At 39.8% G+C, this 13,217-nt stretch overlaps 2 protein-coding genes across 4 annotated transcripts in view; one reads left to right on the top strand and one right to left on the bottom strand.

Moving 5' to 3' along the window:
* Nucleotides 1-8,889, bottom strand: part of GORASP1 (golgi reassembly stacking protein 1) — a 32,570-nt gene extending 23,681 nt beyond the window's left edge. Inside the window, exons 1-2 of the mRNA XM_070729930.1 lie at nucleotides 8,721-8,889; nucleotides 923-1,003 (exon numbers count right to left, since the gene is read on the bottom strand). Of these exons, the coding sequence (XP_070586031.1) occupies nucleotides 923-1,003; nucleotides 8,721-8,783 (144 nt within the window). The 5' untranslated portion in view covers nucleotides 8,784-8,889. The remainder of the gene's footprint in view (nucleotides 1-922; nucleotides 1,004-8,720) is intronic.
* A 162-nt stretch (nucleotides 8,890-9,051) lies between these two features.
* Nucleotides 9,052-13,217, top strand: part of TTC21A (tetratricopeptide repeat domain 21A) — a 61,872-nt gene continuing 57,706 nt past the window's right edge. For 2 of the 3 annotated variants that reach the window (XM_070726458.1, XM_070726456.1), the window contains exons 1-3: nucleotides 9,052-9,303; nucleotides 11,662-11,791; nucleotides 11,966-12,079. In XM_070726458.1, coding sequence (XP_070582559.1) covers nucleotides 9,277-9,303; nucleotides 11,662-11,791; nucleotides 11,966-12,079 — 271 coding nt within the window. In that variant the 5' untranslated portion in view covers nucleotides 9,052-9,276. The remainder of the gene's footprint in view (nucleotides 9,304-11,661; nucleotides 11,792-11,965; nucleotides 12,080-13,217) is intronic. The other variant, XM_070726457.1, reaches the window with a different exon arrangement.

Raw genomic sequence — 13,217 nt, 5'->3', positions numbered from 1 at the left:
AGAAATATTGGGCTCAGTTGTGGTCGTAAGTCGAGGACTACCTGTACTCAAGGCGACAGATCCGCCACATTGACTAAATGAAATAAACATCTGGAAGCTAACATCTAGCCTTCCTCCTCATCTCTGCATGCCTTTGTCGAGCAGGTTTTAATCTGTTAATTATTAACAATGAGGATTATAGTTGGTCAAACACTGAGAATTGGTTTTGGTGACTCACCAAATAAGTCAACACCCTCCCATGTCTTCCCTGTGAAAAAAAAAGGGGCAACTTGATTTTTCCAAACAGCTGGTTTTTGGCTCACATAAAGGCTCTAGGAGGGCATTTTTGGTTTCCAGAGAGCCTCTGGGGGGTGGGATGGAGGAGGGCATTTTTACCCTCCCCTAGTTCCAGGGAAGCCTTTGGACCCTGGGGAGGGAGAAACACGAGCCTACTGGGCTCACCAGAAGTTAGGAAAACAGGCCGTTTCTGCAGATTTTGAGTCAGTTGCCAATTTTGACATGTGACTAGGGATACTCAATGTTTGTAAGTAAGTATGAAAAATGGTCATAAGTCACTTTTTTTCAGTTCCACTGTCACTTTTAACAGTCATTATATGAATGGCTGTAAATCTACCTGTATTCAATTTATTTCTTTACATAAAGATTATTATTATTATTATTATTATTATTATTATTATTATTATTATTATAAATTGTTCTCTGTAATCTGCTTCTTCTTGTACAGTTTTCTGGTCTCTGATCGTGAACTGTTAAAACTAAAGGATTCTCACATGTAATCCACCAAGGTGGTTAAACCACCAATACTTACAAAAACACCAACCCAGGCAAGTGCACGCATACATACACATACATGCACAAACATATGCGTGTGCACACACACATACTCACACACAAAATATACTGGATTCTCTTAGCTATTTACCAGTCTGGTGTGTCCTATGGTAAGTATGAAATCAAAGAATGGCTCCAATCCAGCCTCCTGAGCAGGAGAATTTTCCTGAATCTGCAAAAATGGCAAAATTGACAATATAGACATAATGCATAACACTGAACATCAGCATAATGATGCACTTCCTAAAGAAAGTGAGATGCTTAATGTGCCTGAAATAAACATATGTACAGATTAACCATAAACATCTGTTATTAATACCTGGAGGAGCTTGTTATAATCTGGAGCCCCAAGACTGAAGCTGCTCAGCCCAGCAATTGGGAGAACAGCCATGGTAACACAATGGTTAGAATGCAGTACTGCAGGTCTAACTCACTGTTCAGTGCCAGGAGTTTGATTCTGACCAGTTCAAGGTTAACTCGGCCTTCCATCTTTCCGAGGTCGGAAATATAAGAACCAGATTGTTGGGGGACAATATTCTGACATTGTAAGCCTTTTACACAAGGCTGTGAAGCACTAGGAAGTGGCATATACCTCTAAGTGCTAAAGTGGTATTTCTTTATCCCAAAGCAGGGGTAGGCAAAGTTGGCTCTTCTATGATTTGTGGACTTCAACTCCCAGAATTCCTGTACCAATCATGCTAGCTCAGGAATTCTTGGAGTTGAAGTCCACATGTCATAGAAGAGCCAACTTTGCCTACCTCTGTCCCAGAGGCAAGATCCAAGGCATATAAGTCCAATAAATAAATAAATAAAATTAAAAAGGACACAAGGCAAGGCATCACCTTCTTTCAGAGCAAGCTTCTTGGGGAGTTTACAATTTTGAGATTTTAATTTTTTTTCTAAGAGCCTTGGGTTAAACATTATCCAGAAAATGTCTTGCAGTGCACTTAGAAATGCAGCTTAGTCTCAACATACGCCCAGAGAATGCAATTCTGAATATTTCCTTTAAGTCAAGCTTGACTTCTGATGTCTGTGTGGGCACACCCAACAATAGGGAAGGGCTTTATTTCAAGAAACTTGGCTTCTGAAAGCCACCTAGGAAGGACAATGTATCCCCTACAACAAGTTAAACATCTCATACCAAGACCTCGCCCAACACCCTTCCTATAAAAAAAACCCAATAAATTACTTGTACAGTCATGACTCATAACCTCTGAATACAATATTAAAAAAGCACAACGCCAATCTTGCAAGGACAAGGCTTAATCATTCTGACCCACCCAAGCTACAGGATTCCAATCATCCCCGACCAATTTGGCTGCTGGGATCGAGGTTACAGAATGAGAAATGTAATATATTCATTGAGGAAGAGGCCATCGGAGAGATAGCACCCATACCATACCCATAGTAATACTGCTACTATTAGTCTTCTCATTATTCCTATCACCCATCACCTCCCACTTATGACTGTAACTTGGTGCTTGTATCCTTACGATTTATATTAATATTGATTCCTGACTGCTGACTGTTCTGATTTCAGGCTGATTCGTATAATACTTGGAATAAAGGAATTCTCAATGCAAAACATATCATCTTTATTTTCTCCTCTGCATTTCAACACTGCACGCAGTTTTCTTTCCTCATCATTTTTATCTCAGCAATAAGTAGATAAGCTTTGGAAGGAACATGAAAGACATTCCACAAGTCATTCTAAAATTTATGGCTAATTAGGGCTAGCCAGGAATCATAAAGAAACAAATAATAAATCACACATTATGCTTATGCTTCAGAGTAAGTTCGGAACGCAGCCATTCTTTTTTGCAAGATTGAACAGATTCACCATCTCTTCTGTTTCACCACCGGATGTGACATAATTCATTAATTACTCTCTACTATCTCCACTCTCTTTCTTCCCTGCGTTTTCGCCACCTTCGAAAACGAGTGTCCCTCCATCTGTGGTCTCCCCCATTTGAGTCACTTGAACTCATCTGTGTGTCATTAGCTCCGTGGTCTACTCTAACATTGCTAACTGTGAGTGCAGCAGGGAGATTTATTATCTCTAAATCCCATTCATCATCCTCCAAATCTAAAAACTCCTCATGTGCAAGGGAGTACACACAACACTGACAATCATGTGTTGTACTTGATGATTCTTGACTAATGTATCTTGTCTTTTTATGTACACTGTGAGCATATGCACCAAAGACAAAATCTTTGTGTGTCCAGTCACCCTTGGCCAATAAAGAATTCTATTCTATCTACATCAAGGATGAATATTTACCTTAAATATCCACGACTAAAGATACATTACCTGTGCAGTTGTCTCTATTATTATTATTATTATTATTATTATTATTATTATTATCATCCTTGTCATTTTGTCACCTTTGATAGAACTTGTTATTAGATTCACTTATTGGTATATTACTACTGTATTATCAATTATTTGCTTCTTATGATTTATGATTGTATTTTATGATTCATGATCTACAACTTATCACTTTGCTTGTATTACCCTGAGAGCTTATGCACGAGAAACAAATTCCTTGTGTGTCCAATCACGCTTGGCCAATAAAGAATTTTATTCTACTCCATTTGATTTGATTTGATTTCACCTTTATAAGTAACTCGAGGTGGCAAAAAATACACTTCTTCCTCTTTTCTTCACAACCGCCCTGAGAGAGAGAGGGATTGGCCCAAGGTCAACCAACTGGATTTCTGGGATTCTAACTCCGTCTCCTGACTTCTAGTCAGTTTAACCACTGCACCAAACAGGATATGGTCTGAGCCTTCCAAGATATTAATAAGCTTAGTCATGTTCTTTTTGCATCAATGCAAAATTAGACCTTCAAACTGGGATGTACCTTTTAACAAAAATGGCAAAATAGCAAGGAAGCAAGCAAAAAACAAACAAAAAGATTAGATTCTACCCACAGAAGATAAACAGGCATATGGCAACAGCTGTTTTAGGGTACAGTTAACTTTTTTATATAGAATTTTGCTGGATTCCTTTTTACTGCTGTCACCTTTTGCAAACTTCCTTAAGGTCAACTATGTTCTAGAAATCGGTAATAGTCCTCCCTACAAAGCAATAAATAGTTACAAATTGGAAGAGCAACAAATTGAGCTTTCAGGTGGCAGGGCAGGTTTTCTGTAATTATGAGCGAAGCTAAAGGCCCTGATTAGGGCTTGGCATAGAAAACCAGCACGGGAATTTTAGCTAGGGGCCACGCTGCAGAGTCAGGAAAATACCTTAGAGCAGACCTGGGCAAGGGGTGGCCCGCGGGCCGCATGCGGCCTGCCTGCTGTCTGTGACCAGCCCGTCTTCTGCGCCCTGCCATGTGCGGGAGGGAGGAGGAAGCTAAGCAGTCCGCCACGAGCTTTAGAGAAAGGCGGAGAGAGGGCGAGTTCTGGCTTGGGCAGCGCCGCAGGAGTATGTGCGTGTATCCTGTGGGGGAAAAGGGGCGGTTGCTTCCGTTGCTCGGTGACGGCGCTGCCTAAACCGGAGCTCTTGCCTTGGGCTCCCCCCAGCCTTTCTTTTTAAAGCTTGCGCTCAGCCTCCCCCCCCAAAGGCACATGGCCCCTCCCCAAAGAAAACGGCTCTTTGCCTGCCACCTCAGCCGCACCCCCTATCCAAAATTAAGGTGAAAGAAATGAGAGCAAAAAGGGAGGCGAAACAAATGAGAGAGAGAAGGGGGGGAGGGAGAAATACACAGAAATGAGAGAGACCTGGAGGGAAAGAATGAGAGAAGGGAAAGAGAAAGAGAAAGAAAGAAAAGGGAAAGAGAGGGAGGGAAAGAGAAGTGGAGAGTAAGGAAGGAGGGAGGGAGGAGAAATGGAGGGAACAAGGAAGGAAGGAGGAAAGAAGGAAGGAAAGAAGGAAGGAGGAAGAATGAAATGAATGGAGGGACAGAGGAAAGAAGGACTTTTGTGGGGAGGTAATTTTTTTAATTTTTCTGTCAAACAATACAGCGTTTCATCTAATCTTCCATGAATAAAATGCGGTATTTTGTTAGTAACTAATATCAATCATCAAAAGAGTTGCAAAAGTTTTTTTCCCCAATTTTGTCATCCAGTTACATTTTCTTTTAATTAAATTCCCTCCTTAATGTTCCTTCAAAAAGTACAACACCAATTATATTTCTAACTTATTAACCATTATGTCAAAGTGTTTCCTTCTTTCTTTATACGTCTTTCTATAAACCAATAAAACCTTGTATGGCCAATCGATGTTAACAAAAGAAAATTAAAAACAAAACATAAACATATACGAAATTCAGACTTCTTCCGCCTCTCTAAACAGCACATTTACCTAATTCCAAATTTAAAATTTATTTCAACCCTTCTAGCATTTAGCCAATTAATAGTTATCTACATTTCTTACTTAATTGTTAATCTTAAATTTCAGTCATTTTGAGAAAAGAAAAAAAAGGAAAAAATTCTAAATATTCTCTATTTTCAATCAATTAAAAATCATTAACATCATTAATCTCCCCAACAATTCTAAATTCAATTCCATTTAGGATGCCATTAATCCAAATCAGTATCACCTACTACATATCATATTATAATCAATACTTCTAACTTTATTAAATCAGATCAGCAATTCCTAAATTCATATATCTAAATAGAAAAAATAATTAAAGTCCAGCCCTCTAAAACCATCCCAATTTCTCATGCGGCCCCATTGCAAAATTAATTGCCCACTCCTGTCTTAGAGGGAGGCAATTCTCAAACTCTTCCACACAGCTGTCAAAGAAATTGCCCAATTGGCCTTAGGAAAAGCCATTTGAGGATTTATCTTCTTTCTCGTTTCTCCAGGTCTCTAGAGCGCTGGAATCTCCCATTGAAGCTGTGCGATTACTGCACTTCTGGGATATTTTTCAGATGCAGAACACGACGAAAATAAGGACATCAACCAGCAGTTTTGTCCAGTCATTACACAAATGGCTGTAAATCTACTTCTATTCAATTTATTTTGTTAAATAAAGGTTATTGTTGTTGTTCTCTGTAATCTGCTTCTTGTACAGTTTTCTGGTCTCTGATCGTGAACTGCTAAAAGTAAACTTTTAATTAGATGTAATCCAAAGATACAGAAGGTCTCTATCTCTTAAAACCCTGTTGTTCTGTTCGGGCCTGTGAGACCCGAAATAAAAGTTTGAGACCCTGTAAAAAAATTTCCCTGCATATCTGAAACTTGAAATTTCATGACTTTGCATCATTTCAGGGGTTCTCTCTATGATAATTTTTTTTGGGGGGTGGGGGTTTTCTTTCTTGCTGAAAAAAAAATAGTCCCTAAAGGTCTGTTCCCGGGTCACCCTGGCCCGGACCGAAAATTCTTCAATTGAAGAGCTTCTGTGTGGTCAATTTGAAAACTTTTTTCACTTGGAAAGTAGTCTGAACATTTCTGCACACAATGATATGAAAATTGAACTGAAAAAAATAATGCGTATTGGTTTATTTTGATCATAAACAGCTGCCCCCCTTTCTTTGTGAACTTTTTTTCAATTTATAGATAGTTTAGCTTGCAAAATGGGTTCACTTTTACTAATGTTGGTGTGGGATTGGTAGTTTGAACATTTCTGAACATAAGAAAAATATAAATGAACTGAAAGAAATGATGCTTATTGGTTTTTTAAAATCAGAAATAAGCCCCCCCCCCCCACCCCCTGGGCTGCTTGCAACCATTTTCACTTTAAAAATTGTTTAGGCTCCAAATCCGAAATATTTTTAATATCTTAGGCATTCATTTACTCAATTTAACATTGCTAATCATCATAAAATATTTTTGGGGTGGGGGCTAATTTTTTTCTGGGCAAAAAAAAAATCACGTCGAGTCTGTTTCTGGTCATATACGACCCGGACCAAACAGAATTTATTTAGGTACTTGAATTTGGTCTTTTTGAAAACGTTTTTCACTGGGAAACATGTTTGAACATTTCTGAACATAATGATATGAACTGAACTGAAATAATTGAGGCTTATATTTTTATTTTGATCAAAAAGCCCCCCCCCCCCATTATTTCTGAATTTCTTGTCAATTTATATTTTTTTTAGGCTACAAATCTCTAAGGAATTTTCCCCCAAAAGTTTTGATATACTAAACTGAACATTCCTTATCATAAGAAAAATAGAAATGAACTGAAAAAAATGATCCTTATTTGTTTATTTTGGCCACTAAAGGGCCACCACCACCGCCACCTTGCTGTGTGCTATTATTTTCACTTTATATATATATATTTGGCTATCCTTTTGAAAAGCAAGCACATGACAGCCAGACAACTAGTTTATGAAAGAAATCCATTTTACTAAAAACAAGTATGTAAGTTTGAAATTAACAGCATAATTTTTATATACATTGAAATAATTGAACACGGAGGGGAGACTTTTATGTGCAAAATAAACAAAAATGCATCAATTTTTCCAGTTCAATTTTCATATCATTATATTCAGAAATGTTCCAGCTATCAATCCCACACCAAGTTTAGTAAACTAGAACGCATTTTGCAAGCAAAACTATCCATAAATTGAAAAACATTTCACAAAAATGGGGGGGCACCTTTTATCAGCAAAATAAACCAATAAGCATTAATGTTTTCATTTCAATTTTCATTTCAATGTGTGCAGAAACGTTCAAACTTGTTTCCAAGTGAAAAAAGCTTTCAAAAAGACCAAATATAAGTACCTAAAATGAACAATTTGCGGTCTGGGTCAAATAGACCCGGGGGTTTTTTGGAAAAAAATTACCTACTGTCTGGGTCTATTTGACCCCCCAAAAAAAATTCTTTTAGGTACTTGAATTTGGTCTTTTTGAAAACTTTTCTCACTGGGAAACTAGTTTGAACATTTATGAACGTAATGATATCAAAATTGAACTGAAAGAATTGATGCTGAAAAAATTAAAACAGTGGGGAGGGAGACTTTTATGTGCAAAATAAACAAATATGCATCAATTTTTTCATTTCAATTTTCATTTCAATGTGTGCAGAAATGCTCAAACCTGTTTCCAAGTGAAAAAAGCTTTTAAAAAGACTAAATATAAGTACATAAAATGAACAATTTGTGGTCCGGGTCAAATAGACCTGGGAACATAACATTAGGGTGTGTTTTCGAATAGAACACCAGGGTTAAGAGAACTAACAGGAGAAAGTCCAATAGTGAACATTTTCTGGGAGTGAAAGTTGACTAAAGCAATTTATAATTTCAAAAATAAAGGTAGTTGAACCCCCAATGCTTACAAGAACACCGACCCAGGCAAGTGCACCCACACACACATGCACAAATATTCACACACACATACTCACACAGAGAACAGGATGAAAATAAGGATATCTAGCCAGCAGTTTGGTCCAGTGGTTAAAGTCACGAAACTGGAAAGCAAGAGTGTCTGAGTTCAAGTCCTGCCTTAGTCCTGAAAGCCAGATGGGCGACCTTGGGCAAGTCATCTCTCTCAGCCCAATTTACCTCACAGGGCGGTTATTGGGGGAGGGGGGAGTAAGAGGATACGTAGTAGCATTTAGACTTACAGTATAGCGTTTAGACTAAGAGGAGGAAGTTAAATATAAAAATAGCAGAGACAATAAATAAAATGACACTTGGCCTCACAGACGGGACGCTTCCCATTTATCCCTTTCCCACCTGGTCACTTGTCATCGAGATATATAAGATGACTGTCCATCATCCCCATCCACTGGGTGAGAGCGATGGGTACTGGAGTCCATCACGTCTGTCTAACCTTCTGTGGAAGCCGATGCCTTCCCCTCCAGAGGGATTGGACGAATGCCCGTCCTTCCCACCCACTGGCTGGGGATGATGGGCGCTGGAGTCCAGCTTCGATCTGGCTCCGTCTTCACCCTTCCTAGGGTCCCTCCGGGGAAAACGCTGCTCACCCCGTGCACATGATAGCCCTCGGAGCCCCCATTGGGAACCTCGGAGCTGGAACTCAGCCCCATAGCTGGCCGGTGAGGCACCGACTCAAACGCTGGGAGGAGACCCCGCCGGCTTCAACGGTTCCCCCGCAGTCTCCATCGCCGCCACTGATTCAGCTTCCAACGCTGCAAACACTGGCGCGCATGCGCGCGAGCGGAGGCCGCCGGGAAAGGGGGGGGAAAAAAGCAGCCAACGAAGCAAGCCGAGATACGCGGGCGCGCCTCATTGGCTGCCGCCCCTGTTAGTCGCCTAAGCAACGATGGGGGCGGAGAAAGCGTGGATGCAGGGGGTGGGGTGGGGGGAGAATGCCGGAGAGGAAGGAGGGAGAGAGGAGAAATCCTCCGTTCTCCAGGATTGAAAGAAGGGAGGGGCGTAGCGGCGAGGAGAGGCGCAGATCTTCTGCGATTGGTTGCTGAAGACGTTCATCTCGGAGCGGGGCCCCAGACCTGTTTGTGGCGCGCGCTTTGTCGGTTCGTTCGGTCGTTGCGGTTTGGCTTCTCCTTAACAGGGGGCGTGATGGCTGTGGCGGACCCCCAGTCCATGGTAGCCTTCTCCACACACTCCCAAAATACACATGTTTCTGATATAAAAATACAGCTGGGGATACTGGGTGTATTAAGACCGAGGTATGGGTTCATATATGTCTTAAGGCAAGGTTAAGGCAAAGTTCTGTGACATGTGGACTTCAACTCCCAGAATTCCTGAACTATCATAATTGGCTCAAGAATTCTGGTAGTTGAAGTCCACAAGTCGTAGAAGAGCTAACTTTGCCTACCCCTGCCTTAAGGGCAATGCTTTTTCGACCTCAGCAATTTCAAGAAGTGTGGAAAGAAATGATGGTGGATGAGGAATTCTGGGAGTTGAAGTCCATATAGTTACATGGCTTAGGGCCAGATTATTAACAGGACTGTTTCCTGCCCAGAGACCAATAAGATGGCACAGGGTTGACATCTGGGTCCGGTTGACTATGCAATGCAGGCTGGCGGGGCCACAGGGAAGGGCCTTCTCTGTGGCCACCCCAGCTCTAAGGAACCAATTCGCCCCTGATGTCTGTACTGCTCCCACCTGCTGGCCTTCCAAAAGGCTACGAAGACCTGGCTTTGCCAGCAGGCCTGGGAGCCATAAATTGTACATCTTGCATGGCCAAATTGTATTGAATGATATGTATGTTTTGATTGGATTGCTGAGTTGTGGGTTTTAACAGGGGTTATTGTTTTAATTTATACTTGACTTTTTATTGTTAACTGTATTTTTTTTATATTGTCATAAGCTGCCTTGAGTCCTTCGGAATTGGGCAGCATAGAAGTCGAATAAATAAATAAATCTTAAATTACCTGAGGCATAGAAATACGTTTGTGTTTTCAACCCGAGGTATGCTTTGGGTATATAGATAGTCCATGAATTTTATTTATTTATTTATTTACTTTATTTACTTTATTTTATTTATTTATTAGATTTGTATGCCGCCCCTCTCCGCAGACTACAGGTATTTAGTGACCATTTGAAGTTACAAAGGCAGTGAAAAAAGTGATTTGACCATTTTTCATACCTACGGTATCACCTTTGCAGTTTCCCTCTGGGCATGTGATCAAAACTGGGACGTTTGACACAACTAGGTGGCATTTATGATGATTGCCGTTTGCTACCTTCTGACAAGCAAAGCCGAGAGGGAAGCCAGATTGATTTAAAAACCATGTTACTAAGTTAACAGCTTAATTGTTACTGGCAAAAAAGATTGTAAAATGGCAAAACTCACTTAACAATTGTCTCAAAAACATAACACAATTTTGGGGCTTAATTGTGGTTTTAAGCCGAGGTTCCCTATACCAGGAGTTGTTTAGCTTGAAGAAAATTTTATCGGTTCTTGTGTTACATAATATTCTAACTGAACTCTGGATGGAGTTCACTTGTTTGTGTGGCCTGGTTTCTGGCATGCCACGGTCCGCTGCCAATCCACAGACCAGGGTTTGGGGAGCCCTGGACTATTAAGAGGGGGGGGGGTTGCTATCAGTTTTCTATCAGATCATGGATATTCTATCAGATATCCATGAAGTTAGAAAGAGTCAAACTCAACTTGAAACATGTTTTTTCCTACCTTAGTTTTATAGCCAGCTCAAATTTCCAAGTAAAAGTATATAGTGGATCAATGGCATTTTTGATCATCATGATACAGTACTTGCCAATCGGGTGGGTTCCACTTAACTTCCCTATTGGTATGTATCGTATCGGAAGTGCGCATTTTGCATCTACACCACATTAGGGAAATGAAGCTCTGCGCATACACAGAAGCCTTTGCGCATGAGCAGAGGATTCTTTGCCAGCCGCTTTCAAGGAGCAGTGACCGGTGTGGGATTATGGCCAGCCGCCCATCACTGCCGATTTGGCGAGTGAGGCCAAATTTCCGTCACCGATTCGGGCAAACCGGTCTGAACTGTCAGCAACCCACCATTGTTGCCACTGGTATTTAGAAATTATTGTTACTTGAAAACAAGAATAATAATAAATAAATATGTATATAAATAATTAGAAATCAGTAGTTTTGTGTAAATATTATAAACTAGTGATAAGATAGTTGGATAACAACGCATTGAAGTGGTTGTACCGATGCTACAAAAATGCAAGTGAACAGTTGTTTGAGCGATTTGTTGATGTCTTTCGTGTGTTTGTATTGCATGTTAAAAATAATAAAAATATATTTTTTAAAGAAATTATAGTTACTTTTTATGAGAAATATCTAGCAACATCAGTGTATATAACGTTGCTCCTTGGCAGATGTAGTCAGGATATCTTTTAAATGCTGAGTTAGATAGCAGATCCAAATTTCTCTGCTTTCATATGTATTTCTCTTAATACAGAACCAAAATAACTTTTCAACTTTCCCCTTTTTTTTTTCATCTCCAGGCTAGAATTCTATACTACGCTCAGGAAAAATACTTCAACCATGTTATTCAAGCAACGAACATTGAACTGTCCAAACATGCTCATGATCCAGTACTGCTATTTTTCAAGGGTTTTGGAACCATGCTTCTGGGTAATTAGAAAAATGATTATTTAAAATAACTTAGTTGTAGCTGTCCAGTTTCTTCTTAAAAGCCTCCAGTGATGGAGCTCCCAGTTTAGCTTTGCCCTCCAAAGTAACTATGTTTATGGTAGTTTCCAAGTGAAATCTACTAAAAACTAAATTCATTGCTTTGAACATTTACAGGCCGAATCCAAGAAGGCATCTCACTGCTTGAAAATGCCCAGAAACGACATGCTGATGTTTCCTTATGCTGCCTTCTAGGTCTCATTTATGCTCACAAAAAATGTGAAAATGTTGGTGAGTTATTCATTCATTCATTCATTCATTCATTCATTCGTTTGTTTTTTATGCCGCCCTTCTCCTTAGACTCACAATATGTTAGGCTTACACTATGTTAGCAATAGCACTTTTTAACAGAGCCAGCATATTGCCCCCACAATCCGGGTCCTCATTTTACCCACCATGAAAGGATGGAAGGCTGAGTCAACCTTGAGCCGGTGATAAGATTTGAACCGCTGATCTGCAAATCTACAGTCAGCTTTAGTGGCCTGCAGTACAGCATGCTATCTGCTGCGCCGCCCCAGCTCTATATTATTACCCCACAAATTATTTAAAATAAAAACTATAGCATATGTTCAAGAGCTGTAGGAACTCGATGTTATTGAAAGACTATCCTAATGAAACAGTACCCACAATCACAAACAATAAGCAGCAACTGAACAACAATAATTCAGGATGGATGGAGTCATTTACTTCAAGCAAACACTCTATTGCAGGGGTGTCAAATTCTTGACATCACAGCAGCATCACACAATGTATTGGGACTTTTTTCCATTTGCTAAACGGGGTGGGTGTAGGGCCAGTATGTGACACATCTGGCTAGGGGGCCACAAGTTTGACATCCCTGTTCTATTGAAAAAACATGTTAATACCTGAAATACTATTAATTCTAATTTACACTCTGTTGCCAGTGTCCCCAAGATGGCATCTATGGGTGTTAATATACTTATTTTGATGCCTGCCAGGCTTGCTGTCATATCTGACCTTTCATATTCAAATATATTATATTTTAAATAAAATTGAAGGAAAGGAAAGCAATAATATTAACAATGATTTTGTTTGTTGACAAAACTATGTGTATAACTTTAAGTTGTTAAAACTTTAAGTTGTTAAAAACTGAAATAGATGATATTGCAGTTGACATGCTCGAATATTTGTGGATATCATATATTCTGAGAACAGAAGCCAATACTGTTTGATATTTCATAACCGTAGGTCTCTTTCTCTCAAAAAGTAATCACTATGCAGCATATCTGCATAGACAAACAAAATCAACAAACAAAATCATCGTTTGAGTTTGAGTTACAGTGATCCCTCGATTTGCGCGTTCTCGATTAGCGCGAAACGCTGCAACGCGGTTTTTCAAAAAATATTA

This window comes from Erythrolamprus reginae, chromosome Z, assembly GCF_031021105.1.
Source record: "Erythrolamprus reginae isolate rEryReg1 chromosome Z, rEryReg1.hap1, whole genome shotgun sequence".
Classification (NCBI taxonomy): domain Eukaryota; kingdom Metazoa; phylum Chordata; class Lepidosauria; order Squamata; family Dipsadidae; genus Erythrolamprus; species Erythrolamprus reginae.
The sequence above is the reverse complement of the archived record's forward strand: the minus strand, read 5'-3'. Positions and strand labels throughout refer to the sequence as shown.